Source organism: Neophocaena asiaeorientalis, unplaced genomic scaffold, assembly GCF_003031525.2.
Source record: "Neophocaena asiaeorientalis asiaeorientalis breed wild unplaced genomic scaffold, Neophocaena_asiaeorientalis_V1.1 scaffold104, whole genome shotgun sequence".
Lineage (NCBI taxonomy): Eukaryota > Metazoa > Chordata > Mammalia > Artiodactyla > Phocoenidae > Neophocaena > Neophocaena asiaeorientalis.
The window spans coordinates 2,029,787-2,049,401 of record NW_020175679.1 but is presented as its reverse complement, the minus strand read 5'-3'; the positions used below and the strand labels follow the sequence as shown (position 1 = coordinate 2,049,401).

General features: G+C 63.4%; 1 protein-coding gene across 2 annotated transcripts in view; it reads right to left on the bottom strand.

The window, feature by feature from the left end:
- The window catches only part of SLC12A7 (solute carrier family 12 member 7), a 28,826-nt gene that overhangs the window by 8,632 nt on the left and 579 nt on the right, over nt 1-19,615 (bottom strand). Inside the window, exons 1-16 of one of the 2 annotated variants that reach the window (XR_003001360.1) lie at nt 16,931-17,110; nt 15,685-15,739; nt 14,612-14,742; nt 14,137-14,378; nt 13,295-13,506; nt 12,599-12,766; nt 11,024-11,122; nt 10,422-10,479; nt 9,938-10,112; nt 9,171-9,289; nt 8,826-8,924; nt 8,392-8,511; nt 7,468-7,572; nt 6,907-7,075; nt 420-615; nt 28-197 (exon numbers count right to left, since the gene is read on the bottom strand). Coding sequence is in view for 1 of the 2 variants with exons in the window: in XM_024731988.1 (XP_024587756.1) it covers nt 28-197; nt 420-615; nt 6,907-7,075; nt 7,468-7,572; nt 8,392-8,511; nt 8,826-8,924; nt 9,171-9,289; nt 9,938-10,112; nt 10,422-10,479; nt 11,024-11,122; nt 12,599-12,766; nt 13,295-13,506; nt 14,137-14,378; nt 14,612-14,742; nt 15,685-15,739; nt 16,931-17,075 (2,263 nt within the window). In the remaining variant the exon portion in view is untranslated. Of the gene's footprint in view, nt 1-27; nt 198-419; nt 616-6,906; nt 7,076-7,467; nt 7,573-8,391; nt 8,512-8,825; nt 8,925-9,170; nt 9,290-9,937; nt 10,113-10,421; nt 10,480-11,023; nt 11,123-12,598; nt 12,767-13,294; nt 13,507-14,136; nt 14,379-14,611; nt 14,743-15,684; nt 15,740-16,930; nt 17,111-19,615 lie in introns of those variants that run through there. The other variant, XM_024731988.1, reaches the window with a different exon arrangement.

Genomic DNA, 19,615 nt, shown 5'->3' with positions numbered 1-19,615 from the left:
CCGGGAGCCCCGCGACCCCGCCCGCACCTTGTGCTGCCGCAGCAGGAAGGGCAGCAGCATAAGCAGACCGCCGTCATGCACGATCCACCACACGTCGATGTGCCCGTCGCTGAAGCGCTCCTGGTTTTGCGGAAACAGATCCACGTTCTTGGCCACCAGCAGGGCCTGCTGCGCCGCCGTGGTGTCACGGACGGTGTCTGTGGAGAGGCGGGCAGGTCACAGGCCCACCCAGCAGAACCGAGCGGCCTGGACTCACCAGCGGGACGGGGGCAGGGGAGCCCGGGGTCCCCACGAAGCCCCTCGCGGGGCACGCCCCCCCCATCACTGCGGCCCAGCCGGGGCGCCCCCGGGAACCGCCAAATGGGGGCAAGGCTGGGGCAGGGGCTCCCGTCACAAGGCTTGCGAACGGCCCGACCCACCGACGAAGTTCTTCCAGGAGAAGGGGCTGTCCTCCCGCTTCCAGGCCTCGGGCCAGGCCATGAGTACGGTGTTGTGCTTCATGCCCCCCAGGCCGGCCGACTGGATCAGGTGGGACGTGCCATCCCGAAGGCTGGACGACACCACCAGCTGGCAGAAGCCCTTGGCCTTCTCGGTGCCCATGAGGGCCCGGATGTTCTGCAGACACGGGCGGGCCGGGCTTGGGGTGAGGGGCGGGCTGGGGGCGGCAGGTCCCAGCACACACCCGCCCACCACACGGGGCCGGGCGGGCCCCACGCGGACTCATAGCCTCGCGCATGGGGGCCACAGGCTCAGCGGGCGCCCCTCGGCACCTGGAGTCGAGGCCAGGGCCCGGCGCTCTCGGGCACTGCCCGCGTGTGCATGTGAGCACCAGCGCACACACGTGTGCGTGTCCGCAGGAGAGCGGGGGTGAAGGCCACCACTGCGGGCACGCTGGGACCTGCGGGGTCACAGGCCACCCCCTACTGCACACGGACACCCTGGCCCTCACTCCTGGCTCGCGGAAACCTTGGTCAGGAAGCATCAAACCACACAGCTCTTCCTAGAAGGCGGTGGTGCGGGAGTGAAGTGTCCGGCGGGTGCACTGCTGCCCCCTCAGCCACATGCCACGCACCCGACTGGGGCAGCTCCGCGTCACAGCGCAGCCCGGCACACCGTGACCACAGCGGGCCTTCTATGGAGGTAGCGCCACCTGTGCAGCGGGTCCTCTGCCGGCCGCGCCGACCGGCCCTCGGGGGCCTGGCTTGGGGGTGGGGCCTCAAGCCCCAGGGAAGCACTGCCGGCCCGACACCAAATGGAACTGCCTCGCTGGAGTCCAACCCCCCCGGCTCCTCCAATCTGTGCCTCCCCGGCTGGGACGTGGCCCCCGTGCAGGTCCCGCAGGGCACTTTGGAACGCGCACTGCTTATCTCCGAGTCGCACAGGCTCTGGGCAGAGGGGTTCTGCCCCAGGATGGACTCCACTCAGAATCTCACCCATACCCGAGTCAGGTGATTTAGAAGACGAGATTTGGGACCTTTGAACTGCGGGTACTTAGACGACATTCCGCACTTACTTGACATCGTAAGGGGTCAAGACTTGGGAGGATGCAGTGATGAGATAAACGTACTTTGCACATCAGGCAGGTGTGCATTCTGGGGGCCAGAGGACAGACCACAGTGGGTTAATTGATGGTGGCCCCCAAAAGATACACCCCCCTCCTAATCCTGAAAACCTGTGAATGTGGCCTGATTGGAAAAAAGTCTTTGCTGACGTAATTAAATTAAGGGTCTTGACGTGAGACCATCCTGGATTATCCAGGTGGCCCCAAATCCAATGTCAGGGGCAGGAGAGAAGACAGACACAGAGAAGCCACGTAAAGACAGAGGTGGAGACCGAAGGGACGTGGCCAGGAGCCCAGGGACGCCTGGAGCCCCGGGAGCTGGACGAGGCAGGGAGGACCCCCCCCTGGAGCTCAGGAGGGAGCTTGGCCCTGGGGCACCTCGATGTGTGACTTCTGGCCTCAGAGCAGAGACGGAGTGAATCTTGGCTGTTCTAAGCCCCTGCTGCTGACACTTGGGACGGACGCCCCAGGACCTCATGTGAAAGGTTGGAGCCACGTCCCCCCTCGACCACCCGGACTTGAGCCGCCACGTCGAAGGGCTGCTGGCTCAAGAAGGAAGAGTCCAAACGGGTGCTCGGATGTGACCCAGGGCTGCCCAGTGCAGTTCAGGGATCCCTGGACCCACGCTTCCTGGAGACCAGAGGCCAGGGGCTCGGCCCCATCAGGACACGGTCGCTCGAGGGGCTTAAAGGCCGCATGCTCTAGCTTTGAGACCAACAGCCTCTCAGGTCACTGGTGGAAATGCTGACCTGACGCTCTGGCTTCACGGAGACACAGCGGGGTTTTGTGGTTCTTCTGTCCCACTGCTGGAAAGCCCACTCCACTGCCTTGTGAGGTGTCGGGGCCCCCGCTACCCTGGCCTCGCGGTATCTTCGGGGCCTCGGGCACTACCTCCACACCCAGATCCTGGGGCCCTGAGAACCAGGCCCTGTGGGACCTCAGAGTCAACGTGTGAGCCCTTCCCTGCCCCACAGAAGACCAGCCTCATTCACGCCCCCGGGAAGGGGAGCGCAGAGCACAGCCCTTCCCACACCCCGGCCAGCACGTCTCAGCTACTGAGCCATCTGACGTGAGCTGCTCGATCCCCCTAACCCAGCAGGAACCTATAGGGCTCTACCCTCCCGAGGCCCCTGCTTCCGCGGCGGGACACACGCTGAAAAACTCGAGGCAGGTCCAAGCGCACCGCCCAGTCTTCGACCTACAAAACCGGGTGGGTGCCCAGTGACCCTCCAGCGGGTGAGATGCTGTGGGCTGCACCCGACTGCAGAATCCCTGGGGTCCTCACCCTCTGAGACCTGGTGAGTGCCTCCACCCAGCCCCTCAGATGCCAGCCCCTCCCCTCGGGAACACACTTGGCTCTGAGCTGCATCCGTGCTGGACATCTGGGGTGAAACCCAGCTGTGCCTTCCTTTTCCCATGGCAGCAACGGGACAGAACCCTCCCAGTAAGAGACGGCAGAGGGGGACCTGGGGTCCCCCTGCTCCCGGCCACACGGACCGGCCTTTACGTAAACTACCAGGCAGACCAGAACTGGAACTTGGCTCGGAGCCTCAGGGGCATGGCACCAGGGAGGGAGGCTCTAACTCCAAGAATCCATCCTAAGAGCAATCCCCCGTGGACTACATCTAAGTGGAGCTTACACCACACTTCCTGACACCAAAGCAGTGGGAACCACCTCGGTCCCCAGGACAGCAATTCCACGGAATAAGACTCAGAGCACATCCACGAAACAAACACTGCGCAGCTGTCATAAACAAAACAAGCACCCGGCCGACTGGAAACGCGACAGTCGAAAGCAAAGGAAGTGTGTGGAACGGTATTTCTGCGGGATCCTCTGTTTAAAAAAGACCAACAGGAGAAAGTCCAAACAAAACAAGCCCCCGGCCGACTGGAAACGCGACAGTTGAAAGGAAAGGAAGTGTGTGGAACGGTATTTCTGCGGGATCCTCTGTTTAAAAAAGACCAACAGGAGAAAGTCCAAACAAAACAAGCCCCCGGCCGACTGGAAACGCGACAGTTGAAAGGAAAGGAAGTGTGTGGAACGGTATTTCTGCGGGATCCTCTGTTTAAAAAAGACCAACAGGAGAAAGTCCAAACAAAACAAGCCCCCGGCCGACTGGAAACGCGACAGTTGAAAGGAAAGGAAGTGTGTGGAACGGTATTTCTGCGGGATCCTCTGTTTAAAAAAGACCAACAGGAGAAAGTCCAAACAAAACAAGCCCCCGGCCGACTGGAAACGCGACAGTTGAAAGGAAAGGAAGTGTGTGGAACGGTATTTCTGCGGGATCCTCTGTTTAAAAAAGACCAACAGGAGAAAGTCCAAACAAAACAAGCCCCCGGCCGACTGGAAACGCGACAGTTGAAAGGAAAGGAAGTGTGTGGAACGGTATTTCTGCGGGATCCTCTGTTTAAAAAAGACCAACAGGAGAAAGTCCAAACAAAACAAGCCCCCGGCCGACTGGAAACGCGACAGTTGAAAGGAAAGGAAGTGTGTGGAACGGTATTTCTGCGGGATCCTCTGTTTAAAAAAGACCAACAGGAGAAAGTCCAAACAAAACAAGCCCCCGGCCGACTGGAAACGCGACAGTTGAAAGGAAAGGAAGTGTGTGGAACGGTATTTCTGCGGGATCCTCTGTTTAAAAAAGACCAACAGGAGAAAGTCCAAACAAAACAAGCCCCCGGCCGACTGGAAACGCGACAGTTGAAAGGAAAGGAAGTGTGTGGAACGGTATTTCTGCGGGATCCTCTGTTTAAAAAAGACCAACAGGAGAAAGTCCAAACAAAACAAGCCCCCGGCCGACTGGAAACGCGACAGTTGAAAGGAAAGGAAGTGTGTGGAACGGTATTTCTGCGGGATCCTCTGTTTAAAAAAGACCAACAGGAGAAAGTCCAAACAAAACAAGCCCCCGGCCGACTGGAAACGCGACAGTTGAAAGGAAAGGAAGTGTGTGGAACGGTATTTCTGCGGGATCCTCTGTTTAAAAAAGACCAACAGGAGAAAGTCCAAACAAAACAAGCCCCCGGCCGACTGGAAACGCGACAGTTGAAAGGAAAGGAAGTGTGTGGAACGGTATTTCTGCGGGATCCTCTGTTTAAAAAAGACCAACAGGAGAAAGTCCAAACAAAACAAGCCCCCGGCCGACTGGAAACGCGACAGTTGAAAGGAAAGGAAGTGTGTGGAACGGTATTTCTGCGGGATCCTCTGTTTAAAAAAGACCAACAGGAGAAAGTCCAAACAAAACAAGCCCCCGGCCGACTGGAAACGCGACAGTTGAAAGGAAAGGAAGTGTGTGGAACGGTATTTCTGCGGGATCCTCTGTTTAAAAAAGACCAACAGGAGAAAGTCCAAACAAAACAAGCCCCCGGCCGACTGGAAACGCGACAGTTGAAAGGAAAGGAAGTGTGTGGAACGGTATTTCTGCGGGATCGTCTGTTTAAAAAAGACCAACAGGACAAAGTCCAAAAGGACACATATCGGGCTATGATGTTCTTGTCTGGAAAGAGGGCTGTGAATCCAGCCGAGTCGGTGCCATTTCGGGCAGGGGCCCGGAGCCTTCGACCCCCTACTCGGTGCTGGAGCCCACCTCCCCAGCCCCACTGTGCCCCCTGCCCATCCCCAGAGACGCTGGGAGGACAAAAGGACCCGCGAGTGTGAGAGAGGGAAGACGCTCCGTCAGCGCCTGGGCAATGTCGCACACGAGAGCTGGGACCTTCCCACCCTCGGACACGGGTCTGGAGCTTCTTCACACCGACGCAGGGAGCTGTCGAGAAGGCCGACACAAGGAGGTTGTCCCACCAGCGAGAATGACACACCACGTCTACACCCAGGATCACGGGCCACGACCCTAGCATCTACACCCAGGATCACAGACACCACCCCAGGGTCCACACCCGGGGTCATAGCCATGGCCCTGGTGTCTACACTGACACCACGGCCACGACCCCAGCATCTACACCCAGGGTCAACAGATGTAACCCCAGTGTCTAAACCCAGGATCACGGCCACAACCCTGGTGTCTACACCCATGGCTCACAGATGGCCAAGGTCACCAGAGAAAATGTGTGAGATCACCCAGGGAACTGTAACCCCTAAGGCTTGGGCAGGAGAAAAGGAGTGCAAGAGTGAATGAAACTGGAATACCAGACAGGGAGGATACAATTCTCAGACAACCCTGGCACCTACACCCATGGCTCACAACCAAAACCCTGGCATCTACACTCAGGGTCACAGCCATGACTCCAGCATCTACAGACAGGATCACAGCCACAACACTGGCATCTACACCTGGGATCGCAGCCACAATGCCGGCGTCTACACCCCCAGCCAACACCAACAAGTACCCTGTTAAAGCCCTGGGTCATGACGATGCTAAGAGAGTGGCTGGTGCCGCTGGCTGCCAGGGCGGGTCCCCGGGGGCCCGCTGTCCGGCCAACCAAGGAAGGGGCTGTCGACGCCTCGGGCTACACAGGCCACGACCCCCTCCAAGCAGCCGTGCCTCCCCCAGGTGCTCTGGAGACCTCTGGGCGCAGCCCGGTTTACAGACACCTGGACAGCAGGGCTGACCCGGATGCCCGGGCACAGCGGGCAACCCTGACGTGGGGACGGCTGACGAAGGACCCACCCGAGAGCAAGACCCCGACGCCCCAGTCAGACGGGAGCCGCCCGAGGCCGGCAGCCGGCAGGCTGGACGCGGCCTGTGGACGGACGGGCGTGGTGGGGCTGCTGTAAGGATCGCCTCCCGTTTCAGAGACAGACATGCGGGGTCTGGGGTGAAAAGAGTGAGCGGTGGGTCGGTGTTGACACTCCCGGGGTGGGGCGGGCAGGCAGAGGTGACAGGACGTGGGCCACGCTGGGACAGCCGTGTGGTACCTCTACTGTTTCTACATCTGTCTGAAATTGCCCACGAGACGGGGTTTGAAGCTCAGGCACTGGGGCTGCCCCGGACCGAGATCAGAGGTCGCGGTGGCACCAGCTGAGCATCTGAGTCGGGGTGACGGAGGCCTGGCCTGGGTGCCCGTGACCCGCCGTCCCCTCTCTGGTCCGTGGAGCCTCTGGACGGGCTGACCCGGCAGCACAGGCCCCAAACGTGGGAGCAGATGCGACAGGTGCGGGGCCCGCCTGTCGGGAGACCTGCCCCGAGGCTGCTCTCAACAGCCCCCCGAGCCCCCCCGAGGCCACGCGCGTCACACTCTCCTCTACAGGTTTCCCTCCTGCTGGTTTCAAGCCCAGAAAGTGCCGCCCGGGTGGAGACAGGACGCAGCGCGACACGCAGGGCTGCGCTCGGGTGCACGGCTGGAAACACGACGGCGCGGCCCCGGTGCCCCCTCCCTGGCGCCTGGCCCACCTCTTCGGCCTGCCGGGCCTGCACATGCTGGTCCAGGAAGGTGCCCTCCAGCACGGAGCCCACAATGGTCAGGCCCTTGCCGGCCTTGAGCTGCGAGGTGAAGGACAGCAGGCGGGGGTGCTTCACGCACTGCTCGGCGTTCAGGTTCACCAGCACCAGCACCTGTGGCCTGCCGGGGCGGGGGGCAGGGAGCTGTCACCACGGCGACTCGCCCCCACTCTCACGCCAGGTGAGCTGCGTGAGACCCCCCCCCGGGCCACGCGCCCCAGGCTCCCTGCCGGGCAGCGGGCTTTCCGTGCAGCTAGGCCTCGGGTTCTGCAGGGGCAGCCTCCCCTCCCTCCTCCCAGAGGCGAGAAGACTGTCAATGCCCTCCCTCCACGGCAGGCCCCCGGCTGGGTCAGCTCGCCGCCCTCGTCCCCCTCCACCCCCGATGCATGACCAGCGGGCGCTGAGACCCGAGCTGACCAGCCCAGGCTGACGGGGGGGTGGGCACCGTCTTCTCTCTGCAGCCTGCTTTTAGGAACAGGCATCCGTGGGGTCAGAGGGCATGGGGACACTCACCTCCAGTTCTTGGTGTGGAGGGGGCCGTGCTCCACGTGCAGCAGGGCGTAGCGGGCAGCGTTCAGCGACAGCCCCCGGATGCCGTCGCCCCACTCCTTCTCGGCCCTGCGGTGGGGGTGCAGTGGTGAGGCCCCGCCCACAGCGCACCCAGGTGGCCACTCAGGGCCTCTCGGCGCTCCTGTGACAGAGGAGGGGGCTCCCCAGAACGGGCGGGAGTACGAAGCAGCAGGACATGGGGAGGGGCACCTGGTGGCACGGGGAGGGTGGCGGCGGCACTGGCACCCACGCAGGATCTCAGAGTCGGGGTCATCGATGGGGCAGAGGAAGAGGACGTGGGGTTGGGGGGGGGACTCTGACTCACAGGCCGTGGACCGGCTTACCAGCAGGAGTGGTCACGGCCCCCAGACCCTCCTTTCAAGCCACCCTGGAAGAGCTGGGAGGGACTTCAGGCAGTGTCCCTGGAGGCCCTCCCACCCCCCATGCCCTGAGAAGCCCACCCCAGGTCCCACCTCCCCAGGGCCTCGCCCCCTGGAGGGGTCCAGGGGAAATGCCCCAGTGATGGACCGGGGGCTCTGAGATGCACTTAACCGGCCCACCGTTTCGGTTTTCTACAGTGTACCTTTCAGAAACGTCTATTTCTGAAAATCCATTGTACGTCAGTGCTACCGTTACATAGATTTCAAAGTTTACAAGGAGCACTGCCAAAAAGTACGTTATACTTACACACAGATACACGCAGATAAACCTAACGCAACAGCGTAACAAACGTGGAGTCGATTAGAAAGAGTAAACGTGGTCATCCACTGGTGAGGAGCTCACAGGCAGAAATCCACGCAGCCCCCAGCAGGAGGCGCGGGCTTTGAGCCCTCCGCCGCTAGAGGTCCCTGAGCCCTCACCCCGGGAGAGGGGCCGGCGGCAGCTCACCCACGGTACTCGATGTACTTGTAGATGCAGCCGGCGATGAGCATGGCGCAGAGCGCGTAGTACCAGGAGCAGATGAACATCAGGGCGAAGCACAGGCTCATGCCCAGGAAGGAGAGGGTCCTGGGGGACACGCAGCTCAGAGGGGGCCCACCTCACCGCCCGGACACCCAGACCGGCACCTGAGCAGCCGCCTCGGACCCCAGCAGAAAGCCTTGCTTTGGTCTCATCAAGAGCACAGCAAGGATGCTGGGACCGGCTTCTCCACCCGGACCATCCCAAGGGCTGAAACGGCCCCGAGGCGCCTACAGGAGACCCGGCTCGGAGACCGGGCTGGTCCCACGACGGCTAGCCAGGCACCCAGGTGGCAGCTGGCCCCCAAGACGCACCGCGTGCCCCAGAGAAGGGAGGGAACCGGGCTCCCCACGGCCGCTCACCAGTGGTAATACTTGAAGCGCGGGCGCCAGTTGGGCGTGCGCAACAGGGTCTGCAGGGCGCAGGCCAGGTTCACGAACATGTAACACATGAGGAAAAACCTGGGGACGTGAACAGCGGCGTGAGGGGCGGGCCAGGTCCCGCAGGGTCCCGCTGAGCTGCCTGAGCCGCCGCCACCTCCCCCGGGAGCCCCCTTGCCCACATCGCGGTCCCCTCCCGTGGGGTCCGCCTGCCCCGTCATCCACCGCCTGGCCCCCTCCTCTGCCCTATGCCCTCCCGTCTGCCGTTCCCTGAGCAGGGGCCTCACGTCCCAAGGGTGGCTGCCAACGGGGCCAGTGGCCACTCACATGGAGAGAATGGGGGCCACACTGTCCAGAGAGGCGATGAGGATGCCGGTCTCACAGATCAGGGCCGTCAGCAGCAGGGCCCACGTGGGCTCCCCGTTGGCCTTCCCGTGGCCAAACACCTGCCAGGAGAAAGGCAGGTGGGCTGGGGGCCACGGGCGGGTGGCCGCGGCGGGCGTAGGACGCAGGAAAAAGAGCTCATGTTCAGGCGAGAAGCCGAGCTAGTCGGGTCCAACCCAAAAGAGGTCTCAGAGTTGCGGCAGAAACAGAGCTGGACTTTTCACGACATGGCCTGGACCTCACCCAGCCACGTCCAGGAAGAAAACCCGACACCCAGAGAGCAGACGGCGGCCCAGGTACCGTCAGACCCCAGACGCCCTCATCGAGCGCAGGCAAGGAGGCGACACCCTCGAGCACTGGACGGGGCTCTCCCCACAGCACACACCCGCTGGGAGGATTCTGTGAGGGCCCTGCTGCAGACCCTGGGTCCTGGAGCACAGCCCTGCGGGAGGGCAGGGCTCGGGAGGCTCTCCCACCAGCCTTTCCCCTGCGCAGCAGTCCTGAGAAGGGAAATTCAGAACATGCAGCAGACACAGGGCGGGACAAGAAATGCAGGCCTCAGGGTGGGCTGCCAGTCTGGAGGCGGGGACGTGGGTCCCACCGTCTTCAGCCGTAAAGATCACGCTCCCGGGCAGGATCTCTGGCCCCTCCTGACGCGCTCCTTCCAGGGGGGAGTGGGGGGGGTTCCCTGCTCTCGGCAGCGGGCTCACCTGCAGGAAAGGGATGATGCCATCCCGGGCGATGGCCTGCAGCAGGCGTGGGGCCCCTGTCAGGCTCTGCAGGCCAGCCCCGCAGGTGGAGAAGAAGGACCCAATGACGATGACCCAGGGCGACGGCCAGGCCAGCATGCCAATGACGAGGTTCCCCTGCAGGGCCTCCCCGAACCTGGAGGGGCGGCGAGCTTTCAGACCCGAGCTGGAGACAGAAACCTCCTCCCACCTGCTGAGTGGGGACGGCCTCTCCCGGGAGCCCCCGCACCCCAGCTCTACCGGGGTCTGAGGTCACTGTGCGGGCCCCCAGCTCCAGGCTTGAGCGGGAGACAGATGCACAGATCAGACCCCAACACGTGGCCACAGGGCCACCTGCGACACACAAAGCTAGAAATCCTGGGGTTCTCAATCTCAAAGCTAAAATCACCTTCGAGAAAACCAGCCCTGGCCCCAGAAATTCCCAGAAGCCATAAACGAAACGCACTTATCTCGTAAGATCACGCCTTCGATGCAAGCCCCGAAAAGCACAATGCAGGACAGGTCTGCGGCTCGGGTCAAGGACGCGGCGGGCATGACGCAGTAGCTGAACCAGCCCCGGACCGACCCCACACCCTGCCCACCCCGCCCTGGGCCCCGTGTCGTGTCCTTGCTCTATGGGGACCTTAGGTCAGTCACGATGGGCCTGGCCTGCAGGGTGACCAGCACAGGCGCCAGCTGGAAAGGGAAGAGCTCAGTGAGAAAGGCTCCACTGGCACCTCACAGCCAGTGAGCCCACCTGACAAGACCGTGACGTGAGCACACGCGTGGCTACACGTTAGTGACGTGTCACACTGTGGTTACTACACGTGGTTCTCGGACAAAGCCATGTTCTACCACCAGCCCAGGCTGGCGTCCAGGAGTCTGTGTTTATTTTCCTAAGTCAGGCCAACGCCAGCCCAGCCCCCTCTGAGAACGGGTGTGTGTCCAGAACTCCCCATAGCAGGGAGGCCCGCCCGGAGGCACAGAGGGCCCAGCAGTGAGTGGAGAAGGGCACAGAGCCGTCCGACCCTCAGCACCCGGCCCCCACGCTCGACCCCCCAAAGATACAAATGAAAGACGTGGTCACGATGGCCAGAATGGTTCCAGTGGGGATGGACTTCTGGGCGTCCTTGAGGTCCCCGGACCGGTTAGAGCCTGCCATGATGCCTACGGAGATGGAGGGAGAGCCGATGGGCCACAGGGACTGACGGCACCCAGGAGATGCCACCCACCTGCCCGCCTGCCCGCCCACCCTGGCCCATCTGGGGCAGAGTCAGAACGGGCCTGGGACTTCCTCACGACGCAAAGGAGAGACCCCCAGCCCTCACGCCGGGCCTCACAGAGCCAGGCTGGACCTCTCTTCACGTCTTGGGTAGGTTGCTGCAGGGCGCGTGGAGAGGTACCCAAATGTCCCCCACGCTCTCCACAGGGACAGCCAGCCCAGCTGTGAAGTCAGTCACGGTGGAGGCTAGGGCACGGCTCATCCCAGACACTTGCCACAGACGCCAAGACCAGACCCGGCCTCCGTGTGCATCGCCCCCGACTGCATCCCCACCGTGATCTCCATTGATCCCCTTGGCCGGGAGCGAGAAACTCCCTGGAGAGTGAGGCCAGGTACTGACTCACTTCTGGGGCCAGGCCTGGGTCAGAGCGTAGCTCAGCCTCAGCACAGACTCCCCGCTGGCCTCAACCCTCCTCCTTCCCACGCGGTGACTGGCCACCGCCTCCGCCGCCGCCGCCCCCCACCCCGCACCGGTCACTCCATTTGGCACATAAAGTGTAAGCGATTCCCACTGGGATCAAAGAAAATCCAGGTGGCAGCAGGTTCGTTCGACACCTGTGATCCTATCCCAGGCGTGGCCTGACGCGCCAGCACAGAGCCCGTGGGTGTGCCACGGGGCGTGGAGAGACCCACATCCACAGAGGAGGTCTCCCCGCCCTGATCACTGACAGCGGGGGGTCAGGGGTACAGGAGAAAGACCCCCCAGGGGCCGGATCCACACCCCCCCACGCCCGTCCAAGTGGCACCGTGACCCCACCTTCGCGGGGAGGCTACCTGCCCCAGCTCCGGGCCTCGGGGAAGGCGGAGGTGAAGTTCGGAGCGGGGCAAGCAGCCCCTGGCAGGCCAGCCTCCCGGAGCGTGGGGACAGGCCTGAGTGGGGGCCAGGCGCGAGGATGGCCCCGGGCCCCTTGGTCGGCCAGTGCCAGCCTGGGGGGGCCGGGGCTCCACTGTGCTGGGCCAGGCTGAGGAGCCCCCAGGAGCAGGTGTGCGCCCACGGGTGCGTGTGTGAGCGTGCGGACCAGTGTGTGCGTGTGCACGTGTGGGGGACTGTGTACCGGGGCTCTCCGGGAGGTCAGCAGACTCTCTTATAAGGACAAGGACGCTGCAGTCCCCGGCCTCTGACGGCCCTCAGGTCCACTGCTAAGGGCCAAGGTCGCAGGGCCACTCCGAATACCCTGGGTCTCTCACGAGAACATGGACAAGCCCCCTGACGCCCATAGCTCCCGAGCCCCCGGCTCAGACACGTGGGGAACGGAGACCCCGAAGCTCATCTTTGAGCCAAAAGGAAAAGAAAGATGGGGCGGGGGTGGGCGTGTTAGAGCCGACCGGGCCCTGACCCGCCGGGAGCACCGAGGCCTCACCGGTCACGGAGGGGAAGTAGATGCCGACCAGCATGGTGAAGTAGGTCGTGATGTCAGTGAGCACGTAGGGCAGCCCGCTGGCTCTGCTCTCCTCCGGCACGGGCACCGAGGGCACGCCCTTCTTCTCCACAAACACCCCCTTGTCCGCGTAGGCACTCCACAGGTTATCTGGAGGGGAAACAGGCGGGTCACGAGACTCCACACCTGCCATCACGGCTCCGCCATCGGGTGGCCCATCCCCACCCCAGCCTCCAACTTCACACCAGGACAAGGACGACTGACCCGCAGAAACTGCCCTCTAAGAAAACCATCCTCTCCTAATCTCTGAATGAAAGATTTTGGTCTTGACTTTGGTCCTTAAGTCAAGTCTGATGAAAAAACTTACCTCGTACAACAATCTACCCCTGACGAGCTGCCTGAGGGACCCCACCCGTTAATCATTTCCCTTATCAACATGCTAATCCCCCGTGCCTGCCGCTTTGCAATTCTAAAGATAAAGGGTCAACTTCGAAGCCCTTACCTGCTGCCTGCAAGATTCACCTGGCGTCTACGCTCTGGGGAGAATCAGCCCAGAGAGACCCCAATGGGCCAGCAGCTGGGGGCGGGGTGATGTGGCCACAGGTTGGACGGAAGGACAGGACCCAAGGGACTAGGCTCAGAAGGCCCGGCCGAGGCAGAGACCCGCCGGACGCTCACCCAGGAGGACGCCGCTAACCACACCGGGGATGCCCTGGATCTCCGTGACGTTGTTCTGGGCAAAGTACTGGTCGCAGGAGATGCTGGCCGTGGATCCGTTGCAGAAGAGGCCCCAGAGCGCAGTGGTCGCCGAGCCGTTGGTGGTGGCGTGGACTTTGGCACAGACGTCGAAGCTACGTCGGGACAGCGTGCGGTTCCCCAGCAGACAGATTCTGGGCGGGAGCAGGTGGTGAGACGCCTCGCCCACCGCTCTTCTCCGTAACCGAGTGGAGTTCGCAGGTCCCTCGTGAGGCGCTTCGGACCCCCTCCGCTCAGGGCGACAAGGGCATTCGCATGAGGGACCGGCCCTCAGCAGGTTTCCAGCAGCACCGGGCCCCGGTCCGTCCTGCCGCCCTCCGCTCTGGGGCGCCTGACGCGGAGTGAATGGCCCGCGTGGCGTGTCCACGTGCGCAGAGCGGCCGCCCCCCACCCCGGGCTCCTCCTGGCCCAGCCCGGTGGGGCTGCACGGGGGCTCGCGCGCTCGCTCTGTGACCCGGAGCTACCCCGTTCCGCGCGGCATCCTCACCCGGAAGGGGACAAGAGAAGACCCCGCTCAGGGGCTTCCATGAGGACAGGGCCACGGCCGGGAGGAGCTCGGTGCTGCTGGAGTCACCAGGCCTGTCCTGTCCTCGCAGACAGCACGGCCACGAGAGCACCGTGACCTGTTCGCCCTCGACCCGGCCAGAGTGGGGACGTCTGCGGACACAGGGCGCCATGCCCAGCCCAGCCAACGTGGTCAGCGGTTAAGGCCCGGGCCACAGACTGGGGTGGGAAGCCGGCCCGGAGCCGGGCGGAGGACTCACGGGATGTCAGGTGGGTCGAAGGCGGTCTTGACGACGCCGGCATAGATGGCAAGGATGGACAGCACGACGCAGGCCAGGAACACCAGGGCCAACTTGTTGACGTACTTGACGCCCACGAAGACCACCGTGGCCATGAGGGCCAGCGTGCAGGTCCCGTACACTCGCATGTTGTGTAACAGGGCTGTGGCCTCGCCGTCCGCGCCCTCAGCCCGCACGATGGCCGCGCTGGGGGAGATGTAGGTCTGCAGGGCAAAGCGAGGTCAAGAAGGGCCGCCCACCCCTCCCCAAGGTGACCGCACGGGCGCGCGGGGCCAGGCGCGCCCCTGCACCTCCCAACGGGCCCTCTCTGAGGGGGCGCGGCACCGGGCTCCGCCCTGCCCGTGAACCTCCACGCCAGCAGACGCCTATGGGACACACCCTCAGGTCGCGCGTCTGCGGCCTGGACAAGGGAACCCGCCCGAAACATTGCACTTACCAAAAAAATCTCAATGGTCCCCAAAATGTACATGGCCCCCGCGAACGTGGTGCCCAGGTAGAAGCAGAGGCCCACGGCCCCCCCGAACTCCGGCCCCAGAGACCGCGATATCATGTAGTAGGAGCCGCCCGCTGCAAATACGTCAAACGGGAAGCAGCGGGTTACGGACCTGCCGCTGACCGTGAACACAGACCTGCCGGGGCAGACGGCCTCGTCCACGGGATGGGGAGCCCGGCCGCAAGGGTGGAGACACGCGCCTGAGTCCACAGGCGCCCTCCCCCTGCTGGCGGCTGTCTTTGGAAGCTGTGACTAAAGGAGGGCGAGCCACAGTCAGGGGCCTGGACCCTGACGGCCGTGCCCGTACGAAGCCTGTGGCTGACATCACACCCGAAACCTTGACTCAACTTTCGCCCAAGAAGATTTAAAATACCAAGAGCTCTTTAGTCATCCTTTTTGTGTCATACCTACGGATACAGTGACACCCACGGCCTCGCCAGCCCGTCCCTGGTCGTCCTGTCGGTCGGCTGAGACCCCACTCGGACACTGACCAGGGACCGTGCGTGACACTGGGCACCTGGAGTCAAAAGAACAAGTAGTGAACAGCGTGAACGCGACAAGAAAATCCCTGGAGGCGTTTACGTAGATTCCCCGAGGAGAACCCCAATTTCTCAGGGACCCCAAGCACACGGGCAGGCTCTGGGGGACGAGCCGCAGGGGGCACCCCTCCCTGGCCTTAGAAAAGCCCCACTGTGCCCTCGATGGGGGGGGCATGCCGGGGGGAGCGTCAGGTGCAGGTGGGGGCCGGGAGCCGCCTGAGTTCTGCTGCCCAACGGCAGGGTCACTGCCGACGGGGCCTCTGGAAGGGAAGGGCCTGGCCGCACCACGGGGATGTCCGCCCCTCCAGATGTGGGGATCCATCCTGCAGGCGGGTGAGGGCGTGTCCGCGCTGGGACCCGCCCTCTGCCGCCCCTGGTGAAGGGTGAACGTCACACGAAGGGGCACGTGCACCACCGTCCACAGCGGAGCCCGCTCGGTCACTCCCCGCCATTCCCAGCTCCCCGCGGCACCCTTACCTGGGACCATGCCATTGGTCGCGATCGCACTCATGGAGATTGCGGTCAGCATCGTCTGCAGAAAGACGGGGGCCTTTTAGAAGAACGAGCATTTGCGAGAGCCACCCCGCGAGGCGGACGGCACCAGGCCTGGGGCGGCGCCCGCCTGCCGACTCCCGGCTGCTGACCTCAGAGCGCTGCTGGGTAACCGGGCGCCATAATGCTCAGGGCCGCAGCCCTGCTCTCTCCCACTTCACCCCCAAAGCTGAGCTCCCGTGAGCCCCCCCAGGAAACACGCGACTCGGGACCGCCTCCTGCGTCCTGATGGGATGCAGGGGGACCCCCCTGTAGGCCCCCACCTAGGTGCCCCGCGGGCCACCCACCCCACGGGGCTGGGGGACTGCCAGAGCCTGTCCAGGGCGGGCCTTCTCACCCGCTGCTCAGGAAAGCGGCCACACCTGTGGGCTGGGGAGCAATTACTTCCCAACCCGAGGACCGGAAGAACAGCCCCCGGGAAGCCTGCAGCCTCAGTGCCCACCTGACTGGTTCCCGCCAGGGACGTTTCTAGCTTAACAAAGGCCCTGCTCTGTATCCTGCTTTTCATCGGCTGTTACTGGGGGAGAGGCGGGGTGACGGCTCCGCAGACACTTGCGGGCTCGTTAAGTGAACGCAGCACGTGGGGAACAGCGAGAACCTTCAGGCACGACAGCACAGGAGCGGGAAGGCCCGGGGCGGCGGGGGACGCAGCCGGGGGACAGGCAGGGCAGCGGACTGGGGTCGAGGGGACCCTGGCTCATCTGCATCGTTGGATTCTTTCAGGCAGGTGGCACTTGGGGGGCTCAGAGCAGCTGAATCACCCTCCTTGTGACAGCGACGGAGAAAGGGGAGGCGGGGGCAGGTGCTGAGGGCCACTTAGGGGTTGAACCAGGCACGACAAGCTGTCGCAAGAGAAGGCTCCTGGGCCGCTAAGGCAGACGGGGACGTGGGCGCGGAGGCCATGTGGAGGAGGGCCTGGTGAGCCGGGTGCAGGGCTGAACGTGTCACCAGCGGGCAGGGGACCTGGGCTGAATGCAGGACGGGATGGCCGTGAGTGGTGGCCACCAGGGGACACTGACCCTTGGCTTCTGCAGAGGCGGGCCCATGAGACTGCCCCCGGCCGGTCAGCAGCCGGGTGCTGACCTGCGCCCACACCAGCGCAGGTGAGGGGTGCCCTTGGGGCCGGGGACCCCGGAAAGCCCCGACGTCCAGCTGCCCCCGCCCCACTCACGCAGGTGCAGCACATGGACACGATGAGGAAGGACTCCAGGACGCCGGCCGCCCCCACGATCCAGGTCAGGCGCAGAAAGAGGATGACACCCAGGATGTTCTGCAGGCACGGCAGGTAGACGCCAATGAGGGTGCCCATGCGGGGGCTCTGGAAGAGAGCGGAGCAGGTTCCGGGGCCCGCAGCGCCTCTCCCAGAGGCCCCCTGCCCCCGCCGGGAGCTGAGTCCACACCGTGGGTCCCAGAGACCGTGAAGAGGTCAGGGGACAGGAAGACAAACGAAGACCAGCAAAGGCCCAGCTTCAGTTACGCGGAAAGCGGCTGACGCGAGGCCAGGGCTTGGAGAGAACCCACAGTAGGACCCCTTGAAACCGTGTACAAGCTCCTGGGTCCTTGTCTGACTCAAGAGTGAATGATTGGGAAACGTGAAGATGTATCAACAGAAACAGACAATAGCTGTTGGCCTGAGGAACTGGCAGTAATTCAGACTATAATTCTGCCGCGTCTCAGAGTCACGAACTCCCAGTTCCCCGAAACACATAAAGGCCTGACACACCTTCCTAAGTTGTTTCTGCAGGAAGCAGACGCCCACCAGATGGAACCTGCTGGCCACAAGCACACAGACCCCAGACCGGCTGAAACCAGAAGGCTGACGATGCTTGAAACTTCACCTTGATGCCAACCAATCCGAGAGCTGTCCACGCCCTGCTCCTTGACCACTGTAAGACTACCCCCTGCAGGGTGGGCACAGTTCCTGAGGTGCTAGCCTGCTGTGTTCCCTCTTTGCCTGGCAAAGAAATAAAGCTACTCTTTCTCTTTCCTCCCAAACTCTGTCTCCGTATTTCTATTCGGCACTGGTGTACAGAGGCTAAGATTTTGGCAATACCCTCACCGCCCAGGAGCAGGGGGGCGGCGGCAAAACCACGTCACTGCCCCGGGGCAGGGAGGGGAGAGAAGGGCTCGGCCCCCGCTCCATCAGGGGCACAGCGGGAAGGTGGGGAAGTTGGAGAAAAGACGAGGAGCAAGCCGACCTGGGCTCTGCCCGAAGCGACTGCAGCCCAGGTCCTCAGGAGAGCGCGAAGTGGGGGGAAATGAGAGGCCGGAAGGAAGGGTTAGGGACCGGCCACCATTCCCTAGGCTGCAAGGGCGCAGAAGCACCAAGTCCAGAGAGAAATGTGCCGCGTCTTGACCCACCTGGAGGAAGTGCCCAGCGAGGGGAGGGGACCCAGCGAGAGTTCAGACAGGACGTGCCCTCTGTGAGTGAGCCCCTTCCCGAAGGCCCCGCAGCACGGCCGACCAGATGCGGCCTGGGAGAGGGTCGCCCCGCCGCGGGGTAACCGCAGGAGGGTGCCTGACAGAAACGTCTTCCGTAACCCCAGACAGACAACAGCCGAGCAAAGCTGCCCAGAGGAGAGCTCGGGAACAAGGCCGGGGGCCAGCCCGTCCTGCCCGCCGGCCAGCGAGACGGCAGCGTCAGGCGACACAGTCGGGATTTGGGGACACCTGGCTAAAAAGGCAAGAGGACGTTTAATGGGGAAGCTGCTTAAACTCAGGCGAATAAAAGGAAAAAAAGCTGGAAAGATCTGCTTTGAAAACATTTCCTGTGAAAGGGGCCAGGCTGCCTGAAACGAGGCGTCCTGTGGAGGCTGGGGAGACGTGGCCCAGCCCGCTCGCTGGGCCGAAAGGCGGGCCCCCCTCAAAGGAAGCCGGGGGGCTTCTCAGGGTGAGACTGGAAGGTCGACCCACAGGAACGCCCGCAGCGAGAGAGCTGGCACGGGGCTGGCATGGAGCAGAGACCCCAGGGAAGTAACCCAAGGGGGCGCCTGGGGAGCGTGGAGGTGGGTCAGAAGCCTTGGGCAGACTCGGCCTGAGGCCTGGACGGCACCCGGCAGCTGGCTTTTCATGCCTGGGCCCTGAGCGCCAGTGTCCGGGGCAGCCCGCCCCCCGCGGACCCGTGTCCTGTTTGTGGATGACGGAAGCGTGGCGGTTCCTGGCCGCGGGCGCAGAACGGTGGAGAAGGGTGAGGGCGACACAAGCTGAGAGCAGCTCCGGCCCCTTTCTTTGGCTCAAGGACCGTGAAACACCAGAAGCAAACCCTCCAGTCTCACGGGCGCGGGGCCCCCACCCGCCTGGCCCAGCCTCAGGCCCGGCCCATCCCTGTGCAGCGGCGAGACGACCCTGAGTCGTCCTGAAAGGCTGTGACGGGGCCCCCGGCACTCCCATAAAAGTCAGCTTTGAAGGATCAACCTGGCCGGTTACGAGGCCCAAGACACTAGAGGCGCCCAGACCCTGGAGAAGGCACTTTTGGGGGACTGACCCCCCATCTCTGTGCCCCCTGGGCAGAGGGACAACAAGGGCCGCTCCCACGGACCCATGCCCGGGGGTGGGGCGGCCGGGTCATCCCGCCAAACCCGGCCACCTGGCCACACACGGTCGTGCTGAGGGTCACGGGTGGCCTGCGTCAGCCTCTGGCACAGGCTCCCGGGTGCCCTGGGGACAGAGGCCAGGAGCTGCCCGCTCGGGTCCCGATCTGCCCTACGCACTGTGCACAGCTCGGCAGGCTGGGCTTACGGGACCTCCCCAAGGTCTCTGCACAGACTCCTCGGAGAGCTGGGCGCATCTTAGGAGAGGCTCCCAGAGGTAAACCCTCAGAAATAAGGCTCCCAGGAAGGCGGCAGCAGGACAAGTT